Consider the following 13,249-nt stretch of genomic DNA (forward strand, 5'->3'; position numbering starts at 1 on the left):
TCTGACATTTAAGAGGGATTCAAAGCTCTTAGGTATGATATTTCAGTCAAATCCACTTAAACTTGGATAAGTTTATTATTATTATTTATATTATAAATGTTATTATTTGTATTATAATTAATATAATAATTAATAAATTTGAAAAAAAATTAATATTGAAAAACAACCATAGATTTAATTTGAAGGGTAAACTTAAAAATTATTATTATTATCATTAATATATTTGAAAAAAAATATTATTACTATAGAAGAAAAACTATAATTTTTTTTAAATACACTAAAAAATATATGAACTTGGGTCAGACAAGTTATATATTATTATTATAAATATTTCTGTTGAGTCTGGCGTTGTAGCCGAATAAATATCTTATTTTATGTGATTGGTACATTCATATCTTATTTTTTTTTAGTTATTGTTAACGATTTTTTTTTGTTTATTTACATAAATAGTTTTTTTATTTAATTAATTAGATGTTTGCATAGGCTTTTCAATTTATATTTTAATTTTTTTATATAAAAAAATGCATCAAAATAAATTATATGTTGAATATTTTTTTTAAAAGAAATTATAACCCATAATAAAACAGGATTCATATTGCTATTACACTTATAATATAAAAACTGTGGTGCAGAGGTCCAGCTAACTCCCTGTTAAGGAGCAAGACTCATAAAAAAGGGGTCCAAAAGTATACCTTTAATTTAAGGCGCCGTATCAAGGCATACTTTATGATGCAAGCCATGATTAGAATATACAAAATCTGAATTGAAATCTCATTTATCTCATTAATTCGTCTCCCCCCCCCCCCTTGATTATGATTTACGCGCTCGGACGATCATGCATCTATGAATAAATAGTTAGGGTTCATGATGAAGGGAATAGGAAGCAGTTGATGATGAGATATAGTATTTGTTTTAGACTCTGTTTGCGAGAACGAGAAGGGTATGGAGGGGAGGGGCTGAGTGTATTAATTCTTAGTTTGATCGGAGGGATTTCTCTCATCCTTCTTCATTTATCTATGTTAGCTAAATAATTAGAGAGATGGCAAGGCAAACAGACCAGGGAACAAGGTAAGTAACTGTAAGCAGAAAGTATATAGATGCTTGGCTTGTACTCCATTACTGTGTTTGACATTTCACTGAGATTTAAAGAAGCATAAATCAAGGCATGGAGATGGGTCTGCACTCGGCTGAGTTGCTGGATACAAGGAATGTGGAATTTTTTATTTTTTAATTTGGTTAGAACTAATTTTGTTTTGTGCAAAAAGGCTAGCTGTCCGGAAGGATATTTCGTTCTCAGGCATCTTGAAAATGATTAACATGCAAGTGTTGGTTCGAATTAACAAGAAAAAAATAGGATAAAATTAAAATATATTGATGATCCTTAAGCAAAAGTTTGCTTCCGTTGCTAGCAAACAGATCCTTTGCGCAGATAATTATGCAGCAATGGCTTTTACAGATTGACTTTATATGTTTTCTTCATCTTTAAAATTCCTGGAGCCCCAAACCCTATTTAACTAGGCCATTTCAACTTACTTGGATTACAAACAATACTTGTAAACCCCCCTGCCTGAAAACAAAAGAAAGACATTCTTTGTTTAGTAACTGAAGAAAGCATGGAGACAAAAATAGATCAGGCTAGGGTTGGTAAGTCCTCGTAGCTTTCTGCTAAACAAAGATTGAATACCGATTTTTCTCTTCTGGTCATCAGCACAAGTAAAACTCGGTGAAGCTGTCACACCATTCCATGGAGTCAAGCTGTCATACGTCGATTTTTTTATATATTTTCTTAACAAATGGATATCAACGGTGCACACTCAGATTTTAAAGGGCCATTCTTATGACCCAGCTGATACTATAATATCACTTTCTTGATGGAATCAAGGTGGAGGAACATAGACGATCTTTCACAGCAAAGGCAAAAACAACGTGCATTATATATATATAATAACAAGACTAGACGGATGAACCAACTCAAACATAACCTCATCAGGGTAATTAATTCCATATAGATGAAAAGAGACTACCATTTCAAACTATCTTTGCCCTTTTTCCGGTCAGTGACAAATTGAATAAGTAAAACCAGAGGAAATGAATGAATATGATAATTTATTGTAGAAGAATAAAACCGTATGGTACTAAAAAAATATATGAAAAGGACGATTAGATGCATGTTACATATTGGACAGAACTCCGTGCTTCCATGCCGTGATCGCCGTATGCTGTCGTGGACCTTCCAATCTGATTTTGAATCAGAAACACAAAAGTCACAAGCCACAAAAATTTATTTTGCGTTGCCCGGAGAGAATAATGGCCTGATATGAGTTCTTCCCTTTCGCCATGATGAGCCGTGTTTAAGTTTAGGGTGAGAGAAGAGCCGGGCCCAAGTCCTCCATGTTCTGGTTGGATGGTACAAAAGTTCAAAATTAGTCCAGCTTCTTTCACTCCTTTTCAAATTTGAACCACTTCCAGTTTGCATATAATGTTGCCTCAGTGTCAGAAGATAGGGCATTCTTGCTTGGTGGGATTTCTGGCTTCAAATTTGTTGAACTGGCTGGAAGCTTTTGCCGATACTTCTTTGCCATCTCTTCTGCCTCAGCAAACACTTTCTGTCCAAAAACAAAAACACAAATTTTACTAATGAAACTCATACTCAGTCTCATATAAGACAGGATTAAATGAAAAAGGTAAAAAACCCAGAAAATATCCGACCTCCTTGTTTGATACGAACAGACCAGGCTCACTTTCAAGGTCAGCAATACTGCATGGTACATGCAAGCAAAATACGTCGTTACCTTGGTACCACTATTTGGCACTTTTACAAGTTCAAAAGAAAAGAGAGAAAGATTTGGTGAAAATATGCAAATAAATCTTCAAAGAATTTGAATGTTAAGGTTAGCAACAATTGAACAGTCCCATAGAAGGCACAGTAAACACAGAATTTAAACCAAGTAAAAGCCATCTAAATCCCTCCGAGCTTCCTTGGGAAAGAAATTCAAAAGAGCTGCAAGCACAGTTGTGAGGTGTATAAACTAAACAAAAGAAGTCAGGTTCAATGTGTAGAGGGTACAATATCAAGATTCGTTCACAGAGATTCAAGGACTTATGATCGGATCGTTCCTCTAATCAAAGATCCATAGCCCTACAGAGTCAAATTTGCTAAAGGGAATTAAAAGACTTTCCATCAGCAACAAATAGCTAAACACTAAGAGGAAGGAGGAAACTCATTTGAAGAGGTGAAGGGCACCATGCATCTGGTGTCTAAATACATGATTCATTTAACAATTAAATTGTAAATTTAGGATGTTCTGGGAAAAAAAGCATACATTGACATATTCTGTGCTATTTAGATAGCAATCTTTGTTGCCCATAGGAGAATACTAGGCCCATAAAAAGTGACTTCCACATCTTATGTAACCATTGCAATGCACAACTCAATGAACAACATAATTCTGTAACTAAAGAACTGGCAAAATAAACAAAACTGATTTTGCTGGCTGACCAAAATTTATCAAAAAATTGAGTTTTTGGTGGACCAAAACTGTTTCATTACCCCTTTTCTTTTTCCATACATTGAAGTCACTCCTCTCTAGTAATGTTCCTAAATTGTTAAGGAAAATAATCTCTCATGATGATAAATAAGAATCTTTCTCCAGAACTGGCACCACAGAACCTTCTCATGTTCTCTTAGGCTAGCCATGTTATTTTTAGAGTGTGTACATTTCCAAATATGGAAAAAGAGAGACAAAGAAAAGTCTTGCATACATCACTCTTGTATTGTATCACGAAAAAAGGTTCTGATGGTTCCTTTCTATCATTGGACTGACTAGTATTCTGAAAATTAGATGCATCATGCAAGCATGGGATGAACAGAGAAAGAAACCCAGCAGTTGAGTCCTCAATTACCTGAGAGATATTTTGTCAGGAAACATTGACTTTGCAACAAGGACTTTAACCTTTTCGTCAACTTTAAGCAAGTCACTGACAGATGAAATGCGAGTCCTAGTTATGTTTGAGACATGCAGCAGCCCACTGAAATGCATCAATAAATATTAGTATACTTCTTTACGAGTGAAGAGCAATACGCTGTGATATATAAACTAAATTGCAACCTAAAAGTATAGAGAACTCACCTACGGTTAGTTTCACCTATTCTTACTTGGGCTCCGTATGGAAAAAGTTTCTTAACGGTTCCTTCAAGAAGTGTTCCCTCTCGGAGGTTTATCATTTCCTGCAATTTTGTACACAAATTCATAGAGCTTCTTCACCAGAAAATTTTTTTAGCCAAATCAAAATCTCAACAACAAAAGGAGAAAAGTAAAATAGAATGCCACAAGGAAACTGACCCAAGCTTCCCTTTCACTGAGTATCAACTCATTATTTGACTCATTTATTCGTTTAATCAGCACGTATATTTGGCGACCCACCTACACCATGATGAAACCAGTGAACCACAAGAAGCATCCAACAGATGCAACAAAATAAAGCACATGATTGGCAAAAAAAAAAATTCAAGAACAAAATTCATAGATAACAAGTATAGTCAAGACACAACCCAAGGGAGGCCTATAGCAAGACAGTTGATGAAGTGGACCGAAAGGAACACCGTTTTAGGTGTATTGACAAGGATTTTACTATCAAATTCAGAGGTAAATCCAGATAGGTTATCTAATTATAGAAACACCAATGCCTTGCCTTGGAAAATTAATCCGCACAGGTGCCTTGAATAACCACAAACATGCACCAGGCTTCGGAAAATCATTGTAAAGAGTGTATAATATGGAAATGTAAATCCAAAGGCAGAAGATTGTGCATTTTATACAATTTTATTCCAGGAACAAGTTCTTATGATTGATGCAACGTGGCAACAACTATTAAATGATTAAAGCATCAACACCTAACAAAAACAAAAATTATAAGTAATTCAGCACCAGAAATTCCAGGGTATTGCACTTTACATTTTCTTTCAACTCCTTAAAATTGTTCACTCTGTTCATTAACTCAGCCTTTGGAAGGAAAGCTCGCAATCCCTGAAAGAGCAAATTCCAAAAATTTATCATTACTATGCATGCAATGCATTTACACACAAATCAAATACATAAAGGGTACACAGACCTCAATTCTCGTAAGTAGGCCCCCGGTATTCCATTCTGAAATTTTAATCTCAATAGGTTCATTCAGATCTTTGATCTGCTGACACAAAGTAAGATGTCAACAATAATCCTCAATTTCATAGTTAATTTCTAAAGGACCAATTCCAACCTGATTGTTTTTATTTCAGTAAGAAGCTGCAAAGAAATGCGTTGAAAAAAAACTATCTTATTATTTTACTCAATTACAAAGGCAATCGACATATTTTTTCTCAGAAAGAAAAACGCAAACAACAAACAAGGGATTCCTATTAATGTCTGAAAATTCATTTTGAATCATCTAAAGAATTTTACCAAGAAGCTATCTCAGCACAAAAAAAAAAAAAAAAAAACAAAGTGGAAAGGAAGAAAGCGAGAAAAGAACCTGCCTCACTCGTTGCCAAGCTAACCGCCGGAAAAGCCGTCTGGTAGAAAGTAATGGCCTTCCACTAAGCGTCCTTCCAAGAACCTCTGAAAACAGCACTGTTCCTGTCTCCACAACCGGCTTCCCTAACCCTGGGGGGCCTGGACTCATTGCAACCTCGTCCTTAACAATCCCCATCTTCCCTTTAACCATGAACTCCTTGACATCCTTCTTTGTATCGCACAACAAAAATTCCATCTCTTTGTCATACAAAGGCAGCACCTCCTTTGTTAGCATTGTACCCAACAAGTCTGCCCCGATATTCACATCAAGTTTATTCTCATTGCCAGAAACCACAACTCCAACCACAAAATCACCAGGTTTTGGCTCATAATAGTCCACATTAATCTTCCTAGGCTCCTTGTCTTCATTATCCACACCACTTCTCTCCTCTACAACACCTAAATCACGCTCATCCTCACTCACTTCATCCAATGAATCATTAGACTTGAAGAACTTCAAAAAAGGCGCCAAGGCCTCATCTTTACCAGGTTTCTCAGATTCTTTATCAGCTTCTACATCCAAACCATTATTAAAAATCACTGGAGATGGCTTATTTAACAATTCAAGCTCCTCATTCACTTGAATTCTATCATCCCGTTCCTTTTCAGGCAGTTGGGTACTCGAAAAATCATCAAAGACATCATTTTGGGAGCATAATGTAACGAGGGAACTTTTCCAAAGTTGGGAATTCTTAGACAAAAAAATGGCTTTAAGTGTCCCCAGACTACAAAATGAGTGAAAACAGGGGGGTTTTGCACACTTGTTATGATGGACTATGCTCCTCTTATGTGTGATAACTAAGCTGTCAGTATTGGATGGTAGTGAATAGCTGAAGAGAGTGAGAGACTTACAGGGTTGAAGAAGAAGGATTTGCATCTTTAATTATCCTGTTTCTTTGCACCTCATGAGCGTAGCTCTCTGCTTACACCTCCTCCCGTTTTTACTCGTGGTTTTATCCACTTTGTGTGTTTTATCATGTTCGGTTCTTCATTGGGCTGAAAGATGCTGCCAGGCTATGCTCAGGCTCAGTGACTAGGCCCAAGTAAATTGGGCTTCCCTGACATGCTTCTGGCTGGTCTTGCAAGCGCAAATATTACTAGGTTATTGCAACCTCCGCTGAAGGATGGACAAGAGAAAAAATAAAATGCAAAGAAATAACATAATAATAAAGGGACATCAAAAAAACCTAGATGATAAAAAAAAAAAATACAATCCAATTGTGTGAGTTCGGATGCAATTTGGATAACCGATTTAGCTTTTAACAATAAATAAATTCAAGATAATATTTTTAAAAAAATAATATATTAAATCAACTTGATTTAACATAATAAATCCACGATAATATTTTGTATATGATTGAAGATAAAAATATTAAAAAATCATGATACGATTATATAAAAAAAAATGTATTAAAAATCTTATTTGTTATTTACATCTATTTTTAAAGAAAAAACATTTTTTTATATAAAAAAATAAAAGACGACACATCAGCTGTTTCGTGGTGCCATGAAAATTAAGTGGGGTTGTTTTCAAACCATTTTAACCCAAAACGCAATTAATAAACTCTCCTAAAACCACCCAAAACCAATTTAACAAGCCAAAAAACTCCAAAAATAGTTGAATAATACAAAATCAAATCGGATTCGCCCCCCTCCTCTTTTGACTCTAATCTATCTTTTTAGATAACATCAAGGTTCAAAAAATCTTAATACGAACCCGCTCATCAAATGAATTATGTTGATACTAAAATCAAAATTTTTTATTTTTAAAATGTGGTCAAATCAATGATCTTTTCTCTTATTACTATGATACAATGATTCTTTCCTCTCACAACAAACTTGAGGGCTATAATGAAAAGAAAATGAATTTTCAAATCAAAATTAAAAATGCAAAATCTGCATAACTATACAAGGAATAAAATGAAGAGTGTGAGGGTAAAAAACAACTTTTCCATGTAATTTTAGATTCACCATGGCCTTTCTCCTTGTTTTACATTTTGATTATTTTTTTGAATTGATTCAATCCTTAACAAAAGTTTGACAGATTGGGCATAAAAGACTATAATTGAAAACAAAAGTTTAAGGAGGAAAAAAAAACCATTGTTACAGTCTTTTACTTAGAAGTTTTAGTATAGTATTTAATCTAATATACACTAGTGATTTTCTACCCTTGCTTGTTTGGTTTTACATAAAGAATTTTTTTAAAATCATTTTTCTAGTTATATTATTGTTTAAATGTAGAAAAGTGAGCTATATTGAATACTAATCTGGTGATTGAGATTTTATGAAAAATTATTTCTTTCGATAATCAATAACTACTGTGATAATGTGATTTTTTTATTTTGAGCAAACTTTCTAACATGTTGAAAAATAGTTTAGATTACTGGGTTAATATACAAGTTACCAATTTAATCCGGCAGGTCAATGATATACCATATTAAAAAATTTTAGTATGTAACTCCGAGGGGTATAACTGGTCAGGACTTGAGTTAGTTCCTTAGAGGTCACCAGTTCGAGTCTCACAAACCTCATGGCTATTGGAGGCTTACATGGTCATTAACTTCAGGACCCATAAAATTAGTCGAGGTGCACGCAAGCTGGCCCGAACACCCACGTTAATCAAAAAAAATTTAGTATGTTGAATTTAAACATGCATAAATCTCAGCACAACTTCTAACAAATAACAATTTAAAATTTTTGAATTGACAAATATAATTCAAATACTTAAAATATAAATCAAATTTAAAGTTTAAAACACTCAAATGTTAATAACTACAATCTACAATAAAAAAAAATACAAGTTCTTTCTCTTATAATATGATAATATCTACAAGTTTCGCGACCGAGTTTTATATCCATGCTTTCGAGTAAAAGGGACGTTTGTCTGGGTTTGAAGGGGTCACGGCGTCGCCTAGAAAGGATCTGGATCGAGGAAGGCCTAGTGAAATTGTTCGTGTAGGCTTGGGGCTGAAAGAATTTTGCTAGGCTACTCTCTACAAATATTTGGAGTGGGCGTATTTACTTATCTACTTGGGCTCAACGCTTCTGTATTTCTAGCCTTATGTCCTTAATTCTCCTGACGTAAACACAAAGATGGATTAGCCCAAGCTCCGATTCGTTTTCGAACCCTAGCTAGTAGCAACCGAGGACGAACAAGTTTTGGAGCGAGGAAACCTTTTCTCTTTTCTCTGCCATTCTGATGGATTGGAGCTAGCAAAAATGTTCCACTACATGATGAGCTCAAGAAAGATGAAGCTTTTAAAATTATATCTATCTGTCGGAGACTCCACTCAATCTCAAGGGACCATGGATAAACATGCTTTGTATGGCCCATCAAAGTCACTGCTTAATTATAAATGGTATCTTCGATCTTCCCAATTTCGAATGTGGAGATGCTACCATGATCATGACAAAGCATGCCATCTTTTTCTTTGCAATAAAAAAGATTTAATCTTGACCTCTTGTTCTACAAATATTATTTTTAATAAATTAACTATATATACTCGTGAGAGAGACCTGCACAATGTTTTCATGTTTTATATTGTAATACATGATATTTTTTAAACATCTTTTTCACTTGAAAATATATTAAAATAATTTTTTTTAGATTTTTATTTTTGTATTTTAGCACATCAGAACTATAAAATAACATTAAAAAATATTAATTTAATATTTTTTAAATTATATGTACTTTTAAAACATACTTAAATATAATTTGAAATACAAGAATAAACAATACGGTGAATAAGTTAGTACAAGATACAAGATAGATATGTCTTTATCAACAGTGGGAGTTTAATCTAAACCATAGACCAATGAGTTTCCTTCCTATCAAACAAAGCAATCTCTTATGTTTAAAAACGATTTATTTGTTTATTCAAACCGACATGAAATGTTTTAGTTGTTTATTCGAAGGCCAATTAAATTCTGGATTAGATATCATCATTCCTGTTTTCAATGTTTTCACAAGTAATTAATGTAAAACCAGAACTTGAAAATTAAACATTTCAACTCTAAAACCAAGTCTCCTTGTAGGAAAACTACAAAGTTTGGCCATCTAGAATTAATATGGCGAGTCGGATTTTCAGACAAAACCTCGATGTTGTACATTTGGGGTTATTGCTAGAATTTGCGATAATTGAACAGAACAATCCCAGACAAGGGAACAATTGCCGACTTGCAAACTTCCAACACTGATGGTGCCTGTCGAGTACTTCGAATAAAATTCAAATAAGAATTCTCTAGCTAAATGATTTAGAAATGCAAGCCCGAACATTCCACCAGCAGGCCCGAATCAGAAACCAGACAGTCAAGTTTATAGTAACAATAAGTTGACTCTTAATATCTAAAACACATGCAATGTCCGAGAGCTTGGTGTTAGATTTGAATTGCGTGGCCAGCATTGGATGCACCGAGGTGATATATTCGACCTATCTCGGTCTTTTTTAGCCAAAAAAGCTGATGTCCAATTATCAACATAATTTTCAACCCCCAACTAATACTCACCTAATGACATTGATTTTCGGCAGATAATGGCAAGAAAAAAATGAGTGGTTGATGTGAAGGGATTGATGATGTGCTCCGAGAGGGCAAACCGGCATTTAAATTAATTCACATGTAAAAAAAATTAAAAAATTCGAGACAATCCCAGGCTTTTCAACGTTATTACCTTAAGATTACGGTACCGAACATCATACATGAAAACGATAGTACTGTGGACATTAAATACTCGTTAATTCTCGTGTTAGCAATTAAAATAATCTTGACTTCTGTAACCAAAAAGGTAATACAATCTTGACTTTGCATCTACTGGTGCAAAACAGACGAGAGATTACGTATAGTTGCGGATACACTTTTTCCATCGGCTGCGTCCAGGAGCCATTGCGGGCAATGGAGCAAGATTAGGGAATCAATACATTTTCTTTTTCAGTTAATAAAAGATATTACCATATATTGTCAGGGTGGTCATCAATGCAGCATCACTGACAGGAAAAGCTCGAATTTTAAATAAACTGGAAACCTGTCACAACTTCATTAATTTTTCCATGCCACCTCGCAGTTTTGGAGTGGATTATAGTGACGACGACAAAAACACTTGTCCTCGACTTTCTCTGTCTCAGGGACTGTGTTTGACATGGATGTTCACTTAAAACCCAGAATTAACAAGTCATATATAAACAGTTCGGTGGGTACAGTGTTTTCAGCCAGAATCGATAGTTTGTCCAAACCTTTGACGTCAGAATATATATATATATATTTGTGATAATTATGGATGTCTGGATCATAAATTAATAATTATATAAGTTTTTAATTATTTTGAGATTTATAACACTTAAACAAATAATTTTTAAAAAATAAATTCAAAAAAACAACTCATTAAACTACACCTCAGAGTTAAGGTGAAAATATATTAATATTTTTACTATTGATGGGGTATGCTCATATCAAAATCGTCAGAACTTCATTTCTATATCTATAATTATAATCTTTTAATAATATCCCTGTGGTTTTCGAAAAAGTTTCGATTCTATACCCTAGCTACTTTTATACAGTTACCGGAATCTAACCATAAAAAGTCACCTCTTTTGTCCGTTTTGTTTTGTCTTGTTTATCTGTATACATATTGTGATAATGTATCGAAGGTAATACTTCAAGAAATAAACTCAAAAGGTAGATTTATTGTTAAGTTTTATGTAATATGAATCTCTTGAATTATTAGTTATTTACATAGATTTTTTTATTTATTTTTGTTTAAATTAATATTCATTTTATTATGTTAAACTATTAATAGAACTCTTCTGTTACCTTTTAATCTTTTATCTAGTTTCTTTATTATTTATTCTTAAATACATTACAACATATTCTAAATGTTATTGAGGAATCACTATTCCTCCACAAACAAAACACTGTGGATTACAACAGTAATCCATAATGCTTTTCTTTCTTTTTTTTGCGCTAATTTTTTTCTTTTTTCTTTTTATTTTTCTTTTTTTTCCTTTTTTCTTTCAAAATTATTTTTTTTCAAAATTACTTTTTTTTTCAACTTTCCTATTTTTTCTTTTTTTTTCATTTATTTTTTCTTTTGTTTTTTTTCAAAATTATTTTTTTTATTTTACTTTTTAAATATTGACCTGGTTAAAATCTTTACTTTGTAATTTTTTTCTTTAAAATACTGTGAATTGTTGCGATGTTTTTCCACATAATTTTTCTATTTTATTTCTTAATTTTTTAAAATTATATTTGTCGATTTTTTTTTTAATATGGAGCTGATTGAGAATTTAGTTTTGTAATTTTTTTTCTTTTAAACATCGTTGATTGGTACAGTGTTTCTCCGCATTGTTTTTTTTTATAATTTTCTCCGAAATTATATTTTTTTATTTTATTTTTTAATATTGAACTGATTAAAAATTACAGTTACAATATGTGAGGAAAGCACTGTAACTTTTCTCGAAAATTACTGTTGATTGCTACAGTGTTTTTTCCCACATGATTTTTTTCTGTTTTTGTTATGTTTTTCTCTAAAATTATCTTTGTCAATTTTATTTTTTTAATATTAAGCTGGTTAAGAATTGCAATTACAAGTAAATACAAGTTTTCCCTCACATGGTTTTTTTCCAGTTTCTTTTGTGTTTTCTTTTTTTGTAATATTTTTTTCCAAAATTATCTTCGTCGATTTGATTTTTTTTAATATTGAGTTGGTTAAAATTTAACTTTGTAATAAAGCTTAATCATGCGGGGAAAGCATTGTAGCTTTGCTCATAGAACATTGTGGATTGCTACATTGTCTCTCCGCATAGTTTTTTTTTGTTATAATTTTTTTCAAATTATCTTTTTCAATTTTATTTTTTTAATATTGAGTTGTTTGTGAATTACAATTACAAGTCATTACAAATAAGGCTAAATCATATGGGGAAGCACTGTAGCTTTCATCACAAAACACTGTGAATTACTACAGTGTTTCCAACATGATTTTTTTTCCTTTTTTGGTGTTGTTTGTTTTTTTTTTTTTTCTGAAATTGTCTCTGTTGTTGTTTTTTAATATTGAGCTGATTAAGAATTTAGCTTTGTAATTTTTTTCTTTAAAACACTGTGAATTATTGCAGTGTTTTCCCATGTGATTTTTTTATGATTTTTTCCAAAATTATCTTTGTTGATTTTTTTTTTAATATTGAGTTGGTTAAGAATTATAATTACAATAAAGCTAAATCATATGAGGAAAGCGTTGTAGTTTTTCTCACAAAACACTGTGGATTGCTACAATATTTCTCTAAATGGTTTTTAATTTTATTTTATTGGGAAAAGTGCTATAGTTTTCCTCACAAAACATTGTCAATTGCTGCAACGTTTTTTCTCATGGGTTTTTTTTCCTTCCAAAATTATCTTTGTTGGTTTTTTTTTAATATTAAGTTGGTAGAGAATTTAGCTTTGTAATTTTTTTTGCTTTTTATTAACTGAAAAGCTAAATCATGTGGCGAAAGCACTGTATTTTTCCTCACAAAACACTATAGATTGCTACAAATTATTTTGTTCAGTCTTTAAGTTTTTGATCACCAACACAACTTTTTTTTCCGTCATGAAATATTTGCTCCATCATACCTTTAATTTCTATTACTTATCCAGCGTTGGTTCACAATTATAACACTATCAAGTACATTTGTTTTATAAGCCCGCGACAGCGCGCGGGTATGTCATCTCGT

At 32.5% G+C, this 13,249-nt stretch overlaps 1 protein-coding gene across 2 annotated transcripts; it reads right to left on the minus strand.

Annotated features, from left to right (window-relative positions):
• Nucleotides 1-1,962: 1,962 nt before the first annotated feature.
• LOC7467795 (protein PIGMENT DEFECTIVE 338, chloroplastic) lies at nucleotides 1,963-6,489 on the minus strand. Of its 2 annotated transcripts, XM_024594635.2 has the most exons (8): nucleotides 5,512-6,489; nucleotides 5,113-5,187; nucleotides 4,956-5,027; nucleotides 4,344-4,424; nucleotides 4,131-4,228; nucleotides 3,904-4,029; nucleotides 2,710-2,758; nucleotides 1,963-2,606 (listed from the first exon to the last, which is right to left on the minus strand). In XM_024594635.2, the coding sequence occupies exons 1-8, from the start codon at nucleotides 6,427-6,429 to the stop codon at nucleotides 2,439-2,441; spliced, it is 1,587 nt and encodes a 528-aa protein (XP_024450403.1). In that variant the 5' UTR covers nucleotides 6,430-6,489; the 3' UTR covers nucleotides 1,963-2,438. The 2 variants fall into 2 exon arrangements, with proteins under 2 accessions (XP_024450403.1, XP_024450404.2); XM_024594636.2 differs by lacking the exon at nucleotides 2,710-2,758.
• Nucleotides 6,490-13,249: the final 6,760 nt, after the last annotated feature.

The sequence above is a fragment of the Populus trichocarpa genome, chromosome 2, assembly GCF_000002775.5.
Source record: "Populus trichocarpa isolate Nisqually-1 chromosome 2, P.trichocarpa_v4.1, whole genome shotgun sequence".
NCBI classification, from domain to species: Eukaryota; Viridiplantae; Streptophyta; class Magnoliopsida; order Malpighiales; family Salicaceae; genus Populus; species Populus trichocarpa.